Source organism: Platalea leucorodia (assembly GCF_965183815.1).
Source record: "Platalea leucorodia genome assembly, chromosome: 10".
NCBI lineage: Eukaryota > Metazoa > Chordata > Aves > Pelecaniformes > Threskiornithidae > Platalea > Platalea leucorodia.
In genome coordinates, this window is record NC_138832.1 from 18,922,776 (window position 1) to 18,933,376 (window position 10,601).

At 41.2% G+C, this 10,601-nt stretch overlaps 1 protein-coding gene across 2 annotated transcripts in view; it reads left to right on the plus strand.

Annotated features, from left to right (window-relative positions):
- STAG2 (STAG2 cohesin complex component) overlaps positions 1-5,621 on the plus strand; it is an 84,473-nt gene extending 78,852 nt beyond the window's left edge. Inside the window, exon 34 of one of the 2 annotated variants that reach the window (XM_082323097.1) lies at positions 5,535-5,621. In XM_082323097.1, coding sequence (XP_082179223.1) covers positions 5,535-5,594 — 60 coding nt within the window. In that variant the 3' untranslated portion in view covers positions 5,595-5,621. Of the gene's footprint in view, positions 1-2; positions 1,915-5,534 lie in introns of those variants that run through there. The other variant, XM_082323098.1, reaches the window with a different exon arrangement.
- The last annotated feature ends 4,980 nt before the right edge of the window (positions 5,622-10,601 follow it).

The following is a 10,601-nucleotide window of genomic DNA, read 5'->3' on the forward strand; positions in this document are numbered from 1 at the left end:
AGGTTCTTGGGGTGTCAATGTTTTAATACCAGAGCAGCAAATAAATCAGTGGTGAAGTCATTTTCTAAGTGGAAGAGGAAGTTTTTCAATACAAAATTGTGGTAGATACAGTGAAATTCTGAACAGATTTTTCTCTAAGGAGAATGACATGCTTTCAAGATCAAGTGCATTGAAGGGGCAGTTTTGTTTGCCTGAAAAAAAAAGAAATGTAAAGGACAAGTAAACAATTTGAGGATAAGCTACACTTTTTGTTGGGGAAAAAAAAAAGTCAATATTTTATTTATGTGCTATCAGTTTATTTCCGGATCATAAGAAGTATTCCCTCTGAGTTTTAATCTAACAGTCTGAGAGGTGTTTGGTACAGATTTGAGCCCCTCTCTATACATTTGCTGGCTATACTAAATAATCATGAGCTCTGCTGGATTGCTGTTTACATCCATGAACTGAAATAATAGATGGATTGGTTTTCTTACAGTGATAGAACCAGAAGAGTGTCAGTATTTTAAATTAAATGCAAACTTCAGCGACATAAGGTTTGTATTAATTAATCATGGAAAAAATACATAAAGCAGAATTTTAACAGCTTTTTAATCTAAAACACACTTTTGTTCCAAAAGCTTCATGCTAGCCTTCTCAGAAAGGTCCGTAAACTATGAACTACCAGAAAGTAACAGATCTCAGTCATATGCTTGCCCATTACCAACCCTGAAAGTTTGCTTGTCCTTTAAGAAAAATGTAATGTTGTGAAATTCCTTCCAGTAGTGCCACTGTATTTTGTCTCCAAATAAAAGAAGCTTATTGTAGTATGTTTGCAGAAAAATTCTAAACAAAAATTATACAGCTTATTAGAGTGTGGGAATAGGGATCTAAATTTTAAATAAAATTATATATATATATAAATTGGTGCTGATTTTATAATTGCGCAGTTTGTTTAGTTTTTTCTTACTTTTAAATTCCAACTTAAAATTATGAGGTTTCAGAAATATATTGAAAGTTTAACAATGTTTAAAAATAGAAGAGCATGAGAATTCATGCTTTAAAAATGATTTTTAAATTTGTATTTTATATTGTTTTATCTATCTGTCTTTGCAAGCAGTCTTCAGGTTAAAGATACTTCTAACAGGTTACAGTACATTTCCTCTGTATGTAAATTAGATTGGATAATAGAAATTCATAAACAACCCATAATATTCTTTGAAAGCTAAGCTTTAAACTTCATTTTGTGTCCATTCACAAATAAATTAAATTTGGTCTAAAACAGAAAGTGGATCTATGCCATTTTGACATCGACTCATTTTGCAAGGCTTAGGCAGCTAGACATCATTTTAAAGGAAATATTAACTTATATTACATATGTATATTTTTTGCCAGTTGTCTCTCAGTTCTTGAGGTATATTATTTTAATCATTCCATGCCTTAATATGCTTGCAATACAAGAATCTCCCCAAATGGGTGAATACAAAAAGGCTTCCTGTTTTTAGACTCAGAAATTAAACATTCGGCTGTGGTAGCCAAAAACCATAGATTATCTAAAGGATCATGATAAAATATAATTATTTTACTAAGTCATGGGGTAACAACAAACTCAAAACTAGATCTGCCTAACTCATTTTACATAAATAAATACTCTCATGTCTAAAAGTACTGCCTATATTGTTTTTCACACCACTGCATTTAATAGAACTGCTGAGAGGACTGTATATATGATTTTAAACTTAAGTTGATTTTTCTTACTCTTGAAGGAGTGTTTCTTTGTGAAAGCAGTTCTTACAGCTTTGTTTTCAACCAGCTAAAAATGTTTTATATATTTACCTTAACCTGTTGTCCTCCACATTCTATTGTCCTAATTGTACTGTTTTCTGATTTGTATTTATGTCTTGAGACAGTAACTTTTTGAATAAAAATAAACCTACAGTATGTTGTATGTTTGATCTTTTTAAATCGGGGCTAGGGGAGGACAGTGAAGAAAGGGGTGTGAGTAATGCAAATGTTATGTTAATAGAAATCAAAATCTTTTTCCATGTCTTTTAAGTGTTTGTCTCAGAGTTGGGATAATGTATGAAAAACTGCACTGTTTTATATTTGTAATAAATTGTACAAGTTTTTAAAATGTGAATAAAGCACTAATTGGGTAATAATTTAAAGTAGAAAAGTTAATGCAATCATGATTGTTTTAAATATGCTTTAATTTGAGATAAACTTGTTAAAAGAATTAGTGTAAATACAGAATGAGCTTTTCGAGAGGTTAGTACCTGCAAATAAAATTTTTAAAATTTGTATAGAACTTTTACATGCCAAGAAATCAATGGTTAATTATTTTTGTGTTACGGTTTTTAAAAGTGTATCAATAGCCTTTCTGTTGGTTTCCTTTTCCTGTTAACTATCTGACATTATTCAGAATGCTTTTGATTCAGACATTGGAGATACTGTGTATAGTCCAATTGAAAAATACCACCAAAAGCGTATGCTACTTTCCATTTCTTACATTTATCAGACACCCGGTGAACACTCTAAGCTTAATTGGCAAGAGGGCAAGGAAGCGAGGGGAAAACCCTCAACATCTCTTCCCCTCCCGCTGCCCTCAGCCACTGCGCAGCTCCGGCTGCGTGCTGAAAACTCCTTTCTGGTACAGGGCTTTGTAAAATCGTAGACATAATACTTCTAATCCTTGCTAATGTAACTTTGGATTTTTTTTTTTTTAAATTATTATTATAAATGTTCATTCCTGTCTCTAAATCCTGCTGTAAGTTCAATAGTATCTTGTGGAAAATGGTTTTAGTAGGTTCTAAGTTCATAACACAAGAAAAATACCTTTGCTATACAATGTAAAGTCTGTTCTAGTTATACCATTTTGGTACAAAAGCCTGTAAATGAAAGAAATTTGAGGTTTGAAGAGGTATGTGATGAAAATGTAGAAAACAACAAACAATTCGGAGAAAGTAAAGCCTGTCCTCTAGTTTACCAAAGAGGCCCCAGAGGAGATACTGACACAGAACGAAATTCAAAGGACTAGTCTTCACATACTCTGTAAAAAGTATTTCTTGATATTAAACAACCAAAGACAATATGTAAGAAGTTAGTGATTGCTGTTGTTTGTTTGTTTCCGTTTGGATGGTGTGCTGCTGATTCCTCTAGCTTGTTAGAGCCAGTAAATCCCCATCTTCTCCAATCTCAGTATAACTAAATAATTGCCCCTTTAAAATCCACTCCTCTCTGTTTTCCTGATAGTTTACACGTACGCTTGTCCTAGGATGGGACTTCAGGATACCAATACCATTAACTTCAACTTCCTACCCATAGAAAGTGTACAGAATTTTTTGAGATGCTTTGATTCACAATAGTGTTTTGCTGCTTTTCAACCTAAAGCTACTTTATTTTTTTTTTTTTTTTAATAGCCTATGAATGTCATGGGCTTGTTCGTTCTTTGAAGCCTTTGTCAAAATTGTCGATTTGTGCTTCAGAGTTCTTTTGATAAAAGACAAATCGGTTCTTTAAAAATATACTTGTTCCTACTTAACTGCTTTAACTTAATTTTCTTTAATCAATTTATGATACTGAAATGCAGCTTATGCCATTCCCTCCTTTTTCATAGTCCTAAGCAATCTCTGGTATGGAGATTGTTTAATTTCTGATATTTATTGGCATCCAAAAGGGATCATATCTTTGATGGAGGTGGGTGATGACACTTACTTGGAGAACAAGGTAATGTAGGACAATACAATTCTATAGTAATAACAATTCTGTTAAAAACGTAACCATTCAGTGTCAGTTGTGCTTGTCATTTTCCTCAGCTGTCTTTCTCTCCTGTACCCCTTCTTCAGGTTGCTGAGCTTTCTTGAACGTATGTCTTTGATTAAATCGATTAAATCGTAGGGTTTTTTTTCCAGTTTTTAACAGCTAGACTTCGAGTTGTTATAGATTTTGTAAATGAGGGCCTTCCAACTAGAGATTCATGTGCCTTTTTTTTGTTGGGTGTAGCCGCTGCCAGATTTTATAGATGTAAATCGTAGTGGCAGTAGAGTAGTAAGAAGCCGTAACCACTCCCAGAGAAATGGCCCAAAGCATGTTAAAGCGATGGGATGGATGGCTGACGGACCCCCGTGAAAGCGCCCCTGTTCTTCTGGAGGATACGCACGGTTCTTTGTAATGTCGTCCTGCTTCCCCAAGCTGATGGTGTAATTTCTGCTAAGCTTTTCCGAGCGTTTTTTGATTGGGAAAGGGGAGGAAAGGCCATCGTATTTTGCCTATATTAACTATTTTTGTCAAAGAAAATCTGCAGTTACCAGTTTTAAAAGTGAAATTTGTGTTTAGCTGTGAACAGCTTGAATTCTGCACTTTTAGAAAAGCTGTTTAAAAAAAAAAAAAAATTAGAGTAAACTATAAATCAAAATAAAACCTCTAGGGGTCCTAGAACATCTCGAATTAGGAAGGAGATGTGAAGTTGGTAGTTACTTCATGAAGGCATTCGAGTAATACAACAAGGTTTTGGAGAAATCGATTCATTAGTTTGCCGACGGGTGTGTTGAGGTGGGTGGTGACAGATGACAGGTCAGCTCAACGCGAACGGCAGCAGCTTGTTTCAAATTTGGTAGGCTGTGGGCATCTCTAGAATGCTCTCTTGAATAAGTGACCGATGTCTCATTCATCTCCATTCTTTACCGAGTTCCTTTGGAAAAGCTGGGTGGTGGGTTTGGTTTGGGGTTTTTTTTGGTTTGGTGGGGTTTTTTTGTTTGTTTGTTTTTGTTAAATACTAACATTGTTATGATTTATTTGTCAGAATTTTAGCAGGAAAGGTGTCCTTGTGCTTCTTTAGCCCTTCTCTTGGCTGCTCATTCAATACATTTGACCTTAACTTAGACTTTTTTCCACGTACCTTTCTCTCAAAATGGCCCGTAACATCCGTCACCAGGCGCTGTAAGGCGGCGGTTCCTTGGGAATCGGTACGAACGCTGTGCCGTAGGTCACGCCGTTAATAGCGGCTGTGGGGCGGCTGGGAGCGGTGGGACGTATGGTGGGGCTTCATCTCGGCCTCCTGATCTCTCTGGCTCGGCCGGAGCATTCATCTGAGGTGCCTCAGCCTTTGGGTCCTATGTCGGCAGCTCCACGTGAAACCTCTTATTTACCACACCATATGGCCGTGCCGGGAAGCCATGCAATTTGCTGTTGCTTTTTAAGTAGCAGTTAAACCACAGTTCTTGAGTGACGTATGCGCGGATCTCTCTCTATTATTTTAACACGCTCTTTTCACGGGTTTACATTCTGTTTTCTTCTTTTTAAACTGCTGAACTCCACCAAAAGCAAAAAAGCAAACCACATCCACTTGTTTTTCATATCATGCACAAAAGCATATCTTATATTTAGCCTGCTCTTTGTATTTTTCATCTTAAAATACCGAGCTGTCTTTTACACAACTGTTCTTGCATATCAACTGACAAAACCTGTCTTTTCATTATTTCTGTTGCTGGCTTATAATCTTTAGAATCTCAAAAAGCAGATTTTTGGGGGCGGTTTTTAACTGAAGTCTTCCATTACAGCCAGGAATTGAAGTGCTCCAGGAAACCCAGCGTGGATTGGGGAAGTGGCTTTGTCGCTGAAAACGCGACCTTGTCATTTCCCTGCTGTTGGAGGTACTGATGGTGTTACGGTTGAAGGCCTTATTGTGTGCATGCTTGTAACTGGAGAAGCCTACAGATTTGGGCTATCAGTAGTTTCTCTTGTTTAGGAACTGTGGTTTTTTTCGTGCTCATATCAATAGCTTGTACATGGTGAAAGCAGCTTGTCTGAAGTGCCGCGAAGCTAAAAGGAACAGATGTTCTATTTAAAGTTGCTTTCGTTACAAATTCTTTCTTCCCCCCCCCCCCCCCCCCCCCCTTGCAACACTTCATCTTCTACTTCAGAACAACTTTTAACTTGCATGGTTCTCTAGCTCACCTGGGTTGGATTTGTAGATCTGACAGACAGAAGTGGTGCCCCGTAGAGCCTGCCGAGGACGCGATTTCAGCTCTTTGCATTACCTTCCTTTTCCTGGGATTTGGGTTGAGTTAACCAAAGAGAATAGGTTGTTTACGTTTGCTGTGGCACACTACTGATTTGTCACAGACCCACAGTTTTGTGGATTTAGACAGTTCAGAAGCATCGTCTCTTCACGCGCTGTTCCTTTAGTTAACAGTATTAGATTTAGGTCACTTGATCCTTTATTAGTTCAAAAGACACGTCTTTTAGACTTTTCTTAAATCCCTACCTTGAAGGAGAGTCAGACTTCTGTTCATCTCTTATTCATTTACCAGAAGTGAATGATGTGTGGAGTGGTCCATACAAGCAAACCACACCACTCAGAGATGCATAATCAAGAACGTAGTAACTTGGCAGGATGGGTCTTGCGGGTGGATAATGGCTTGTGTCCCGTAAAACACAAACATACGTACGCACAAATCGCAGCACCAGGCCGCGTTTACACCAGCATGACGTGGATCTGGAGAACAAGATACTCTGACCAGTCACTGTGTTGGGCCGCGGCTGACGGCTTGGCCACACCGTGGTTCCTCCTTAGGCTCTGCCTTCAGCGTGGTGTCAGACGTGCCTGGTGCTTATCTCCTCTCTGAAGGGGTAATTAATTTTTTTCCCTATGTTAGCTTGCCACCAAGCTGCCAGTGGCCTTGCCAGTCCTGTGATCCTGGGGCAGCCACCTTCTGACTCCACCAAAAAAGTTACCTTTGCTGTCCAGTTCATTTGAGGTTCGTTGGTGTGGTCAGCTTGAGCTGGGCAAACACAGGCAGGTTTCTCCTGCCTGGGGAGTGAGAAAATCCATTTTTTATCAGAAAAAACGTGAGAGAAATAAACCAGCTTGGTTTTGGGCCAAGGCTTTCAGACTATTGTAGTTTAGGAATAAAAAGATTTGATGCCTCAGCGTAAAGTACGCCTCTTATCCCTGTAGGACTTGCTGGGAGAGAGGAGTGGGGACATTCGTACTGCTAATGTTTTACCTGAGACGACATCTTCAAAAAACTCAGATTACAAGTAGTCCTAACTCATTCCTACTTCATTTTTGAAGAAGTCCTCCCGAAATGAAGACTGAAAATGTCACTGCTTTTATTCTCTGCTCTCAGCCCGAATTTGGAAGGCCCCTCGTACTCCGCTGGGTACGTACCCGCTCAGGAGAGCGCTGCGAGTCCGCTGCCGTCTGCGTCCTCAGGCGCTGCTGTAGGTAATGGAAAGTGGGCAGAAGTGTTTGTCGGGGGGTATGGAAAAGGCAGCAGGCAGATCCCGAGATGCCCTCTTTCAGCGGCATGCGTCAAACAGGGCGATTATTTTCTGAATTTAAGAACAGCCGTTCGTTCTTGTAACGATGGACTTTTTCCATACAATTTTAAGGTACAAAGGAGGGTGCGTGTTGCAGGAGTTTGGACTGCATGATTTGGGGAACTGAGCCTTGTCTTTCAAGGCAGATACGACTCATTAAGTAGACTGATGTTCGTGGTACGGCTGATTACAAAGAATTCTGCTTTCAAAGGACGATGCTAGCAATTATGCAAAGTAAATCTCAAAGTTAGTAATACCGTGCAGCTGAAATCAGTATGGTATTTTCCAAGGGATGTCTTGTAGCTTTTGCAAAAGTCAAAGTATTAATTCTGTTTTCGTTTTAGTACCGTAGCATTTAGGGGTGAGATTTGCCTGGCTTTGTATGAGAATCGGGTCTGGATAGATAATTTGTGGTAACTTATTAATGGAATTTGGCCTCTCTGATTTGGTGAAACACTGGGTGTTTTTTCAGGAACTTCTATTTCTGGTGCTACTATCCCTGGCTGAGATGCAGTTATTTTTTTTTCCTGCCACCCTTCCAAAATACAGGGAGCTTTTCTAGTTATCTTTGGTCCCTGTTGTCTTTTTTTTTTTTTAATAACCTGTTTGGAGAACCAAGGCTTTTTAACGCTGTGTCAGTATAGCTCTTGACACCTAACACGTTACTGAGCGAAGATAACCTTCGTATTAGCAGACAGCTTGAGACTTTGGTTTAAGACAGCCCCCAGTCTCCACCCAGATTGAGAAAAAGTGGGAAGTGTTTATGATATCCAAAACGATGTTAACAAACATCTTGTTGCTTTACAACATCCAACATGGTTATAATTTTTAATGAGAACGTAGAAGCATGGAAATATTGATTGGAAAGGATCTGTAGAGATCATCTGGTCCAGCATTGCTCTGTGTAAGTTTAAGACGGCCAGTTGAAGTCAGCCTAAACGGAACAGTTTTTTCATAGCTGAGCCTTCAGCACTGTGAAGGACGGCAGTAGCCTGCTGCGCCGCCCTCCTGGCGAAGAAGCTGCGTGTCCCCCCGCGGAGCACGCTGAGCCCCAGCTCTTGCCCCGTCTTTGTCGCTTGCCCCAGCCGGGAGGAGCCTGACCCCGCGGTGTCGGGAGCTGAGCTGCAGGAGCCAGGCTGCTGGGGGGCTGCGCCCGCTTGCCGGCCCCCACGGCCTCCTTCCCTTGCCCTCTCCGAGGAGGTCGTCTGCCCTTTGCCATGACCCGCTCGTAGCCTCCGCTGGGCTTTCCCAGTTTCTCACACTCCTGGAACTGGGAGCCCAGCGGTCAACACGCTACTCCAGGCGTGACCTCCCGGGAGCAGGGACCGTAACGCCTCAATCTGCTGGCCAGGCAGGCTGCCGTGAAGGAATGGAAGATCATCTTTAATCTACTTACGCCAGGATCAAGCGACTTTTACATTCAGCCAACTCTCAGCAGGCGTTTCCAGAATTATGAGGCAAATGTATTTTACTGTACGTCATATGAATATATCACTACTTGAGGGAGTATTTAATATTCCGTGTATGCCTGTTCAGTCGCTAGATCTGCATGAGCAGAGATTTACTCTACCGGAATGAGAGGCGCTGGTCTGGAGAGGTGCGGTGCCTGCCCGCTCCCGGCAGGCAGCCTGCTTCCCATCAGGCTAACGAGCACGGGAAGACTTAAACGTAATAAAATTTTTTTTTTTCTTTCAAATATTTCCAGTTAACTCTGATACTCCTGTGTAAACTCCCAAGTAGAGCACCTTACAGTTGCAGAGTGTAAAAGGTGTGGTGTGGCACGTCCCCTCCTGCGGGGCCTGTCCATCTGCACGTACGCATCCTGGGTGTTTCTTTGGGCTAGAATCGATCTGATGCCCCTGCCGCGAGTGCCGCTGCCGCGCCTGCTTCACGGCTCTCTGCAGCCTGGGATGAGGTCTCCGGGGTTCCCCCCCATCACTTTGTACCTGCAGATCTTCACAAACTGTAAATCTCTGAAAGAACATACAAATAAGCAGAGCTGTTCTTGTTGCTTTATGGTAAGAAAGAAATAATCCTTTTTTCAGAGGAAAGAAGGTCATGATAAGCCACTTCAGGGTGAAGATAAAATTGGTTAACAAGACTCCTCATAGAGAAGAATAATAGCGATGAAGAAAATAACCTTCTTAAAGGATACTTCAGGGTTTGTATTGTGAGAGCAGGGCCGAGGCTTCTCCACCGTGTTTCACAGGCTCTGTGTGTGGACTTCATCTTTCCCTGGGTCGCTTGAGCCGCGGGAGCTGTCGGGGGGCAGCGTGAAGGGGTGCGCGTGTAGGTGTCTGACTGGTCCCAGCAGCAATGTTTCCAGTACGAAGTGCTTAATGCTCTTCTCTCCCAAGAGCAGCCCTGCAGCGTGCTCCGGCAGCCTTCACCTTGCAGCGGATGGAGGATTACCTCTGTGTTAATGAACAAAATGGCAAGTACTTTTGGAGCTGAAAGGAATTAATTGCTAGATTAAAATGGGCTGACTTTTCTGTCTTAGGAAAATATTAATATGTTAGGAAAATATTAAATTACAGAAGCCTCTAATAGAAATAAAGGAGCTGGCAGAGTAGAAAGATAAAACAGGAGATGTTTACATCATTTTAGTGACTGAGAAATTTGAGAACAGATTGTACTTTTCAATACTGTCAGGATGTGATTTACAGATATTCTGGTTTAGATGTGTAATGGAAAATATGTTTTAAGTGCTGGAGCATCACTGTGGTGAAGACTGCTGTACTTCCCACCGGAGAAAAGGTCAGGTAAGTGATGTTCGGCTCCCGGGGAGAGGACTCCATCGCTCCCTCCTTTGGCCAGAAATTTGGGGAAGAGAATACTTTTTGTTCAGGCTTAAGTGCAACATAAAGGTAACTAAATTTATTCTAGGACCCAAAATAGCCCAGAAGTGTAAGTCATGGTGCATTATGCTGGGCAGATACTTATCTCCCCTTAGAGATCCTCCAGTAGCCTGACAGACGCCTGTGCTTCCACAGCGTAAAGCGATCCGCTCCAGCAGTGTGGTCATCTCGCTGGTTTTCAGAGCTACATGGCCACCAGAAGGGCTCCCGTGAGAGACTCAAACCACAATACGAGTCCCACGCTCACCGTAATGCCTTCTGGGGAAGGATTTGGGCTTGTTTCGGGTCCTTATAACACATGTTATTATGGATCAGTGGGGTTCGAATGCTGTCTAAGCTGATTATTCCATTTCCAACACAGGAACAACTCTCTCTTCCCCGTTTCTCCTGTAGGGCCCTTCCCAAGATAATACTCCATTGAAACAGGAGGTCCTCGCTGTAGTG